Genomic DNA, 12,022 nt, shown 5'->3' with positions numbered 1-12,022 from the left:
GAGCCCAACTGCATCTAGCTCCGGGACTTATGTGGATCTTTGTCATCTGTTAAGTCAAGCAAGCCCACCTATCTATTTCTTGTCCATGCATTGAAATCCCCCAGTAGGACGGTGTCTCCCTGTCTGGAGAACTCTGTAATATCATCTATAGTGACCTCTCGTGCATAGGATAACGTGTCTGGAGGGAAGTAGCACACCGCAATGAAGATGAGTGGAGCATCTAGAAGCTGAACTCCTATCCACATGTTGTGAAGATAGTGAGAGAGAAGAAAGGAGTCTCACTTGCGGCTTTCTCACATACACAATGGGGGAATACACACAAAGGTGGAGGCTGAAAACAGTTTTCCTCTTGTTAGTTGTGTAATACAAAAGAACTCTAGTACAAAGAACTAGGAGAACCCTATATATGGATCTTAAACCAAACTCAACTAACTAAGGTGACTAACTGAGCCACGAACTAGAGTACATAAGAATAGCTGTCATCCAGCTATTATTCATGGACGGTGTACCAACCGCATCTGCAGCTAACAAGTCGGTGACATAAATGCACAACGGTCACCCTGGCATATCACGAGTGGAGCTCGATATCTCAACACTCCCCCTCGAGCTCAATCTCAATTCCTGCACAGCAAGCGAGTCTCTGAACTTACATGATCCTCTGTGTTGACATAAACTAGATCAATAAGATCTAGTAAAACCTTCTCCCGCACATAGTGATAATGCACCTCAATGTGCTTTGTTCTAGCATGATAGACTGGGTTATTTACCAAGTGTATACTGCTCATGTTGTCACAATAAATGACAACTGGCCCATCTGTAGACTGATGCATATCATAGAGTAGCTTATGCAACCAAGCTACCTCACATGCAGCCATTGCTGCACCCCCTCCTGTACTCAGCCTCTGTGCTCGACAAGGCAACTGTAGGCTGTTTCTTGCTGCTCCAAGTGACTGCAGCACTCCCAAAAGAGAACACATATCCACTGGTAGATCGTCTATCAAAAATACTATCAACCCAATCAGCATCAGTGTATCCATTCAACTGTATCCAAACCCCAGCCTCATAAAATAATCCATACTGCAATGTAGACTTCACATACCTGAGTATGCGTCTAGCCGCATCCAAATGCGGTTTTCTTGGAGCCTGCATAAACTGACTTACCAATCCAGCAGCATAGAGCTCACCTGCATCTGCGCTCAGCTTCACATTCTGCTCCAAAGGTACTGAAATAGGCTTACAGCCTGTCATCCCATATTTCGACAGCATGTCCAATCCATACTGCCTCTGCAAGAGCCGTATCCCACTTGGTGATCTAATCACCTCAATGCCCAAGAAATAACGCAGCTCTCCCAAATCCTTCATCTCAAACTTCTGCTTCAATAGCATTTTCACATGAAGGATATCTTCATCACTATCACCTGTGATGATCAAATCATCAACATAATTAACAAGCAGCATAATACCTTTCTCTGTTTTTCTCGCATAAAGTGAGAAATATGTCTTGGAAATCTGAAAGCCAATAGTGACAAGATACTGTCCTATCTTGTCAGACCATGCTCTAGGTACTTGCTTCAAGCCATACAAGGCTTTCTTCAACCTGCAAACAAACTCAGGATGAACACCATGAACACAACCTAGTGGCTGCTCCATAAACACCTCTTCTTACAAATCACCATGCAAGAAGGCATTCTTTACATCCATCTGATGTAAAGACCATCCCTTTGATGCAGCCATAGCAATGACTACTCTTACGGTTGCCATCCTTGTAACCGGACTGCATGTTTCTTCATAATCAATGCCATATGTCTATGCATACGCCTTGACAACTAATCTTGCCTTGTATCTCTTCACAGAACCATCTGCATTATGCTTCACCTACTTTACAGCCAATTGCATTCTTGTTTTTAGGCAAAGGCACCAATTCCCATGTAGCATTTGCTTCCAAGGCATCCATTTCTTCATCCATCGCTTTCTCTCATTTTTCTTTTCCCGTGGCTTGCTCAAAAGAAGTGGGTTCTGGTTCCTGTATCACTTTGACCATATAGGCATAGTGAGTGGCTGTAAATCCATCATATTTCAGCCGATCCACAGGATACCTAGCTCTGGTAGACCTACGACATCTCTGCTCACTGTAAACTTATGAGTAGAAGGGTTATAGCATCTATACCCTTTCTGCTGCAGAGAATAACCAATAAAGATGCACTTCTCAGTTTTTGGATTGACCTTGGACCTCAACTCATCTGGCACATGAACATAGGCAATGCAACCGAAAATTTTCAAATGAGAAATATATGGTTTCCTACCAGTATACATCTCCTCTGACGTCATGCCATGTATTGCTACAGTGGGAGTCATGTTCATTATGTAAACTGCTGTAGCAACTGCTTCAACCCAATAATAATCTAGTAGGTCTTTTTCATTTAGCATGGCCCGAGATACCTCTCCAATACGCCTGTTTTTCCTTTCTGCAAGTCCATTTTGCTGTGGGGTATGACTGCATGAATATTACTGCTTTATGCCATGCTCCTGCAAGAACCTTGCAAACTCATTTAAGAGGTACTCTCCTCCTCCATCTGACCTTAGGCATTTATTTGCAGGCCTATTTCTTTTTCAACCATAGCTTTAAAAGCTTTGAAGTGCCCAAACACTTCACTTTTCTTTTTCATAAAATACACCCAAACTTTTCTGCTGTAGTCATCAATAAAAGTGACAAAATAATGACAGCCTCCAATAGATACAGCTTTAGTAGTTCACACATCAGAGTGGATTAATTCCAATGGCTTCTTACTCTCTTGAACATGCCTAGAAAATGGTTTCCTTGCTGTTTTTCAAATTGACAGGCTTCACATACCTTATGCAGTCCTACAACCTTGAATTTAGGCAATCCTGCAACAATATTTTGGGCCTCCATTGATTTAAGTCGCTGTACATTAACATGATCAATGCGTTTATGCCAGATATCAATATCCGCAACTACACCGGTCCCATGTGCAAACATTGCTGTACTCAATTCAGGCATGTCCGCATCCAATGTAAACATCCTGCCCTTCTTCTTTCCTTTTGCTATCAAGCGACCATTATTTCTCATATCCTCAACAAAGCATCCATGAGGATTAAATCTGACCTGCAAGCCCTGCTCAACCATTTGACCAACAGAAACCAGGTTCTTGGTGATATTCGGGACATGAAATACATCAGACTGGTATTTCTTTTTTCCATCCTGCATAGACAAAGGAATTTTACCAATCTGCACAATAGGATGTGCAATATCATCACCAGTCTCCACAAATCCTGGTCTTTCCATTTTCCTTGCATCCTGCATCCATTCTGCATGACCTGTCATATGGTTTGACGCACCTGAGTCAACATACCACACATCATTGCTTTCTTCTGCACTTGTCACAGAATTGGTCATGTGCTGCATCATAAACATATGCTTATTTCTGTCATCACCCTATCTACTAGAGGATGCATAATTGCCTTGCTGCAATTTTCCATTCATAATGTCATTCTGCTTTTTGTAGCAGTCTTTAGCCATATGACCCATTTTACCACAATAGTAGCATTCAACATTGCTGTTTGCATTTTGGCCTCTTTGCCATCCACCACGACCTCTTTGGCTCCCCCTGCCTCTAGAGTTACCACGTCCTCCTCCAAAGGACTGGTTTTCTTGAGTTTGCTGCATATTCTGATTTCTACCACGGCCAGCTCGATATCTCAACACATGTGTCATGCATGCTCCTCTATCCGAACCACAGATATGAGCGGTCTCAGGTGTGATTTGAAAAGAAAAGCCACCCCCTCGGAGCCTCGTACTCCTCTCTCTCTCCTCAACTCCTCTTGTGAGCTGACTCCCATGTGTATCATGTTACTATGGGCAGCACTCTCTCTGGACTCTCCTGCATCTCGGTATAGAAGATCATATCTCTATCATTTTATGTCTCCAAGAAACCTCTTGGGTCAGACCATAGTATGCCATTACAATTCCATACTGCTATTTTCAATCCGGTGTGTGCACACATCCCATGGGCTCAACGGCATCATAATTCTCCCTCTTCCTTCTCTTCCTTCTCTTCCTTATCCTCCTTGTCTCCTCTTTCTCTGATGATCACCCTACCATCCCTATATGCAGCCCATTTCCCTGCTTCTCTCGCTGCCATTACTTGCACCATACCTTCCCTTCGGTGCTCCTATTGTAGACGTGTGAGGTCGTCATCCAAGTAGATCCTGGTTCCCTTCAAAGTCGCTCTCGTGCTCATGAGGGTCTTCCTATCCATGGCTGTCCGGAACTTCAGCACTAGTGGCTTTGTAAGTGCCTCAGGTTTGCCCACCCTCTAGGCTGTCTCGCAAATGAGATTGACCCCCATTTTGGTGAACAGCATCTTGGCATCTGCTTTTGGAGTGTCTCCCAGGCCCCTCACCAACACATTTAGCGCTTTGCTGGTCCTTCTCTTTTCCTCCTCAAGTGCTTCGGAGATCAATTCTTTCCTTGGGCTTCGGAGATCAATTCTTTCCTTGGGACTGTTGTGCCCTTTTTGACCACATCTTTCCATTCCATCTTAGCTTTCCCTTTGCTGATGTGTTGTTTAAGCCCAGCATGTGTGCCTTGCATTGTTTCTTGCATGGCTGCAATCTCCTTCCTGAGAGTGGCATTTTCTGTTTCAACTCTTCCATTGCTTTGCAATGTCCTTCCGGGATCGCTTTTTGGTCCTTTCAGCTTATTTGACTTGCGAAGAATGTTAAGAGGGGGATTGAGAAGAAAACTAAACACTAAAGTAAATTACAACAATGAGAGATTGATATAGGAAAGGAAGAGATGAATAAGTATGAAAGCGATAGCAAGCGTTCATAGTAGGCTTTGCATAATAAGTTCTAACCTATGCAGAAATGAGGCAAGCAAGGGCTAGAGGAGGACACAGATGGGGAGCACCAAGCGTAACCACAGGGCCCCTACACCCCAAGAGGGCGGAGCGGACGTTCCTTCGAGGAACAAAGAGGATGATTAGACTAGCCTCGTATACACTCGTTTTGCTATTTTCATGCTCATGAGCAAGAAAATAGCAAAACGAGTGTATATGAAAATTAGTAGGCTCTAGAGGAGAGCACTAAAATCCTACAATAAACATTACTTTTGAAATGGATTCATCTCTATCTTTTAAAAACCAAAAAAATAACCATTCGAGCATTAGAAAACTATTTCTCATCAATGTATGGTCGTTAAGGCATTTATTCTTATCAATTTTAAAAATGAAGTGGACAAAAATATTATTCAAAAACTGCTTGCAATTAGAATGTAAACATTACATTGCCAAGACACCATGATTTAAACCCATTTAACTCATCACATAGGTTTGAAAGGATTGGAAATATGTATTTACAAATCAGCTTCACATACTCCATGAAAGCTCCTTACCATCATAGAGCACATCAATAACATCATCAAAGCCTTGCAAGTGTCCACCTTTGAGCAATACATAGCTGCATGAAATAATTAAACCTTAAATAGTGGATTAAAAGGAGACACATCACTATAGAATTCAAGAAGAGCCTCACTTACATTATTTCCAAGTAGAGAGCTCATCATGTATACACTAACTCCTATTGCATTTTGAGACTAAATTAACACTATTGTTATCAGAACCAAACACACTTTTGCAAAATTTATATGAATATTTGGAGGAAACTAATAACATGCTTATAGTGAATATTTGGACAAGCGAAAGGAAGAGCACAATTTAGATGGGTTATTATTACCAATAAGGTTGCAATCTATCACCTCCATTATGAACACTAATAACTTCATGTGCCTTAACCATGACCCAAGCTTGTAATCACCCTTTGCAAGGATTTGGCCAAAGTATCGATGGTTAAGTTGGACCAAAATACTATCGCCCTTTATCTCACTGTCTATCTCATGTCCCCTTCTCTCTCCTCCATCCCCTTCTTCTCCTACGTCTTGCTCATCCTCTCCCTTCCCAAAATCAGCCATATCTACTTCACTTCAATAATATCCGAAGTCAAAAGTTGGCCTCCCTATCCTCATCTTCTCCCTTCCATATCCTCATCAATTCTACTTGTCCTATGCATGCACTTCTCACACTCTTCCTCTCATGTCTTATATAACCACAACATTCCACGATGAATCTAGGTAGCAACCTTTATGCTCTAATTGTTACCCGCTCACTTGGAAAGAAAGAAATCTTATTCACGCCTTCAAAAGACCAAGATGATCCGTAAGTGTAACAGAAATATATGGAGTTCAATACGCATGGGAGATCCTAGATGGTTCTATCTTAAGAATTCAACATGGCACCAATTCATTGATTATGAGTGTATCTACCCACGAGAGTAGCATCTCAGATGCTACCAACTCAGTCCTAGGACATGGAGATAAAGCTACCAGAGCAAGCATCTCTCAATGTCATCAAGTGAAACCTCTCATTCAAATACAAATAAAGTTTGAGTTTGCTTAGACAAACATTGTGAGAAATGGGTGGTGAAAAGCCGTGGATGAGACCATCCACATAAAGTACCATAGCATGGACAAGCATTTATAAGCAACCCTATGAGAGAATCTCAAAGCAAGGGCTGAACCAATAGCCAACCTCTCGCCACCATGAGACAACCGGAAGTATCCCTCATCTCTTTCATATCACATCACGATTAAATTCCTTCAAGGATTTCTGTAAATGAGAATGGCATCAAATGTAGGCTTTGCTAAAGACATACCCAAGGCAAATGGATTAGTAGGATTTTTCAAAAAAAAACAGGACACTTGTTTTCACCTTTGATGAGAGAGAAAGAAAGAAAGAAAGATGCATTAAAGAAAGAGAGAGAGAAAGAAAGAAAGATGTCTTAACGTCTGCAAGAGGCCTCGTGGGCCTATGAGACCAAAGTGCAAAACCAAAAGTAACTCGTACAAGCCACTACGGGCTGAAGCAAAGGGCTCACTAAGGCCCTTGCTGAAAGCTAAAGTGCTAAACTAGTGAGCAAAATAGGAAAGTAGCAAAATAGCAAAATAGTATCAGGTACTCAGAGCTAACGCTCCTAGTGCATGCCCAAGCTCCATATATCCAGGTACCTGGTGGCTCTCTGATGGGATGTGAGGAGCTCTTGTATCTGTCTATCGAGCTGTCTCTCAAGGTGGCGGAGGGCATGGTCTCCTCGATCTCTGTATCTGATGGGCTACATCAAGGGTGACACCTCGTCTCTGGCGGTCTCCTCTGAGAAGGGCTGAAATAGACCGACCTCAATCATGCATGCTCTGGTCACTCTCTGTGCCACATGTGGAGTGTGTGCCTCTCGTCTGGCAGCATCATGGCGATGACTCTCACTACTAATCCATGATGCTCTCATCTCATCAAGCTCCTCTCCCTCAGCCTCCTCCATAGCTGACTCAGCTGCATAGAAGTCTGTAACATGTGTCAGTGCTCCATCGATCTCAGTGACATGTGGCATCGCCTCCTACTGCTCTCTGGTCTCTCGCATCAGAATCTCTCTATGTTGTCGCATCTCAATCACATAGTGCCCAACAAAAACCTAGTTGGGAAAATGGATCATCACTGTAAGCGGACCAAATCCATGCCCCTCCTGAAAGAGGCATTGATATCGCCCTCAGATCTCATAGTAGACTGGGCGGACACATAGAAAGTGCTCCTCTGTCTCAACCTCCCCCATCGGGTATAGTCTGTAGATCCTCTGCTCTCTAGGCATGCCTACAACTCTCCCTACCTCAATCCTCATCTGATGTGACAAGACTCGCAACTGTCCAATGGCAATCCTTGGTGCATGTGAGACTCTCCTATCCTCGAGATACTGAGGTCTGATGATGAGACCATTCTCCAAGACCCGTAGGAAGTGGTATGGTAGAACTGGATCTTAGTGGGGAGCTTCTCTCTCCCCCCAACCCTAGACGTATGAAGCTGGAGGAGGTCCAACCGTATGATACAATTGATCTCATCTCGTGGGATCATCTCGGGTGGTGCATCCATGCTGTACTGAAACGGGGGAAGTCTATCCATCTGAATGCCGTGACTACCAAACCATGGATACCCATGCATACCATCCTGAATCAACGCCACTCTCTGCCAGTCGCCTAGAGAACTCCAGTGCTAGCCTCGGTAATCTCCACTGGGGCAAGGCCCAGACTCTGTGGAGGAATGTCACTGTCTGAAAGATGGTATCAACCTGGAGAGAGGTCATGGCGAACTCTGCTTACATAATCTGATGGGGAACCGAGGACTTACTCCGAATCATCCTAGATCCCATAGTCACTTGTAGCCTTCAAATCTCTTACACTCTGTCACTGAAATGTCACTCCCCCCGAAAGGTGATGCATACATGTTACGCTCTAGCTGAGGTGGCATGACCTCGGAAGAATCAGTCGACATTTCCCTTAAGGATCTACATTTGTAATATATTTGTTTGCGCTTCATGTAAATGATCGGGTGGGAATTAATGTCAAGGTCCTAGGTAAGGGCTGATAGCACCAGACTAGGTGGATTTAAGGCTAAGGGCCTAATGCAAGAAATGTGCCTAGGGGCAAAGGATTTCAAAGTATCCCAAGAGAGGGAAAAAAAAAAAGGCCCTATAATGATGGCATGTGGCATCTAGATCCATCTAGGGAGATGGGGCTTGTTGGAGTTAGTGAGAGAATGAGAAGGGACCTTCACGTTTTTCAGATTTTGGATTTTCTCTGTGTGTACTCTCACGCTCCAGCAAGGTTGGCTGGGTGGAAAGCTATGGTGCTAGCTCCCGTGATTATCAGTAGTTAGTTGAGAGTTTCTAACATTTGGTATCAGAGCACATGGTGTGGCGATTCGGGGCATCACGCTTGTGAAGGGGCGCAATCTGTCGTTAGCGAAATGTAGCTTTCGTCGATCGTGAGCGTGGTTTGTGAAGAAACTACGAACAGAATATTGGTTTGCTGAATTGAAGAGGAGTCTGAATCAGATACAGTAGCGAGCAGGTCGTGGAAGCGAGAGCTAGTCCGTCGTCACGAGATGGTGCATCAGTGAAACTTGGAATTCTCTGCGCTGGTTACGTGTAAGGGGTGAAATTTTGCAGCATGACTGGACATAGAGATTCGTGATAGGCGAGCTTCGGAAGCAGTTCTTCTTCATCAGCAGATTTCGGTGACAGTTGATCGAAGACTACAAGCAAGCCAATTGCGAGTCGAGCGGTCTGACGATCGATCGATCAGTGTGTGAAGGGTCTACGTAAAACACCTGCTAGAACACTGTATCGTGACCATCTCGCTGATGATCGGGACAACATGATGCAGTCGAGGTAACGGATCGTTGACAGCAGGCAGATAATTCGAAGGGCGTAACTATATAGCGATTCGAATGTACCTGCATGCAGCTGATGAGATCACCATCAAAGTTGCGCAATAAAATTTTATGGTGTTGCTGCCCGTGATCTACGACCATCCACTGGTTCAACAGTAGCAAGAAGATCGTATACACAGGGGACCGTGACGAATTAGCACATATTGCGAGTGTTAATATCCGGCGTCGTGATCTGGCACAGTATCAAATCGGGTGGCAAGCAAACCAGGGGGCTTTCGACATCATTTGCTCTTGTTTTCGTCATTTTTTTTTCCTGAACTTAGCTTGTGTGGAATATTCAGCTTGCATGAAGGGATAGCCAGCCTGTCTGTAAGCTTGTGGTTCAAAGTAGGGTCAGATTATGCTTGTGTATATGCCTTTGTGCTTGAGTCAGAATTGATTGCAGGAACTTCCCTAGCATAGGGAAAAGTCGGATTTTGGATTATGCCTAGTCAGTGTAGTTGTCGGGATTGCAGGTAGTATTCCCTAGTATAGGGAATTGTGTCAGAAGTTTCTAGTGGTGTTTATTAATTTTATTTTATTTTTTTAAAAGCAAAACACCCATTGATCTGAATGGAAGCAGAAGAAGGACCTTCTAGGAGGGACCCTGTAAAGTCAGGAATCCGGCCGACCTAGCAGGTGTCACGCCCAGTAGTTCACACTTTATCTGGCAGGATTGCATTACTTGAGGATGCCTTGCAGCAGTTATTAGCACAACAGTTACAGGCAAATGCAGGGCAGTCTGAACTTAGAAGAGTGATACACAGTATGTCTGCTAGACCTTCTCGAGATGAGAAAGGAAAGGCTCCGATGGAACCGGAGTCTAGTGTCCATACGCTCGAGCCTAGGAGGGCTAAAGTACCTAATATTGCTAATTATAGGCCGGAAAAGTATTATGGTTGCATGAATGACCGTAGTTCCGATATCATTGAGACCTGGTTGCACAAATGGGACAAGACGTTCGCCATTTGTGAAATCAGAAATGATATCAAGAAAATCCGCGAGGCCACCCACATTTTAGTGAGGCAGCGGATCGGTGGTGCATTAAACAACAGAAAGATGGTATTGCATCCACTACTTGGGAGGGGTTTAAAAGGGAATTTAGGAAACACTTCTTACCTCCTGACGAAGCATCCCGAGCTTGGGATCAGTATAGAAACCTTCGTCAGAGAAATTTGTCAATGGCAGAATACACTGATAAGTTTCGAGAGAGCGTAATGAAGGTTAATGAACCCCTACCTCAATCAATCCAAGTGAAAGATTTCATATTTGGATTGAATGATCGGATTAAAATGGAAGTTCGGGCTAAGTATGCGAACACGTTGGATGATGCAATAGCCATAGCCCTGAACTATGAAGATGCCAAGGGCAGCAGGCCAAGTGGGTTTGCGCAGGTCGGAACCCAGTATGAGTACCAGAAGAAATCTGGGTTTAAGAAGAAGTGGATTAGTAAAGGGAGTGGTTCTCAGCCGAGTGGTCAAGCCAAGCAGGCGAAACCAGCTGAAACTCTAAAATAAAGTACCACCATTGGAGTGAAGAGGAAAGTAACGCCAATGGCAGCCCGCGCTTGGTCAAAGTCTCCCTTAAACCCATAGCAAAGAGAAAAAGCGAGGAGAGAAGGCTTGTGTTTTAGTTGCCTTCAGCCTCATCAGTGAAAAGATTGTCCACGAAATAAGGATCGTCAAATGGCTGAGATGGTAGTCTCAGAATGCGACGTGGAAATGGAGGGAAGTCCCAGAGCGGAACAAATGCAGATTCAGCTAGCGGGATCTTCTCAGAGGTCAGTACCTTGTTTGTTATGTGTGTCTGTTGCTAAGCTAGCAACGAGTGCGCCTGATAACATCCTATCTAAGCCCGCAGCAACGGGGTATACAGCCTTTAATGATACTGGAGTGAAGAGGAAAGTAACGCCAATGGCAGCCCGGGCTTGGTCAAAGTCTCCCTTAAACCCATAGCAAAGAGAAAAAGCGAGGAGAGAAGGCTTGTGTTTTGGTTGCCTTCAGCCTCATCAGTGGAAAGATTGTCCACGAAATAAGGATCGTCAGATGGCTGAGATGGTGGTCTCAGAATGCGACGTGGAAATGGAGGGAAGTCCCAGAGCGGAACAGATGCAGATTCAGCTAGCGGGATCTTCTCAGAGAGGTCAGTACCTTGTTTGTTATGTGTGTCTGTTGCTAAGCTAGTAACGAGTGCGCCTGATAACATCCTATCTAAGCCCGCAGCAACGGGGTATACAGCCTTTAATGATACGGAGTTAATTAAGATGAAAGGGCAAGTGGCCAATCATGATGTCATTGTGTTGTTTGACTCGGCGTCAACTCACAATGTAATTAACTCCAAGCTCGTGAAGAGGCTGAAGTTAAAGACTAGCCCATCTGACTATGCGTATACAGTCAGGATGGCAGATGGAAATTCAACTGAAGTATGGGACCAAAGGGTTACCCAGTTGGAGCTTCGTATTCAGGACTATGCTGAAAAGCTTGATTTTGAAATGACTAAGCTTGCTCATGCAAATATAGCCCTGGGTAAGGCGTGGCATTCTAGGAAGAATCCAGCCATTGATTGAAAAAAGCACGTATATCAATTCAAGAAGAATGATGTGCTTTATGTCTTACGAGGTGAAAAAGATGTACCTCAGGGACCGTTGATTTCCGTGATGGAAATCCGAAAAGCTCAAGAAGAGTTTTTATTCC

The 12,022-nt window shown here is 44.0% G+C and overlaps 1 protein-coding gene across 3 annotated transcripts in view; it reads right to left on the bottom strand.

The window, feature by feature from the left end:
- TH1 (thiamine biosynthesis protein) overlaps positions 1-12,022 on the bottom strand; it is a 113,697-nt gene that overhangs the window by 38,951 nt on the left and 62,724 nt on the right. For all 3 annotated transcript variants that reach the window (XM_087394793.1, XM_087394792.1, XM_087394794.1), the window contains exon 8: positions 5,414-5,478. In XM_087394793.1, the coding sequence (XP_087250919.1) occupies positions 5,414-5,478 (65 nt within the window). The remainder of the gene's footprint in view (positions 1-5,413; positions 5,479-12,022) is intronic.

Source organism: Dipteris shenzhenensis, chromosome 23, assembly GCF_047967505.1.
Source record: "Dipteris shenzhenensis isolate YYH24624 ecotype China chromosome 23, Dip_SZ_1.0, whole genome shotgun sequence".
NCBI classification, from domain to species: Eukaryota; Viridiplantae; Streptophyta; class Polypodiopsida; order Gleicheniales; family Dipteridaceae; genus Dipteris; species Dipteris shenzhenensis.
Note: the sequence above shows the minus strand (reverse complement) of the source record. Positions and strands in the feature narration are given on the sequence as shown.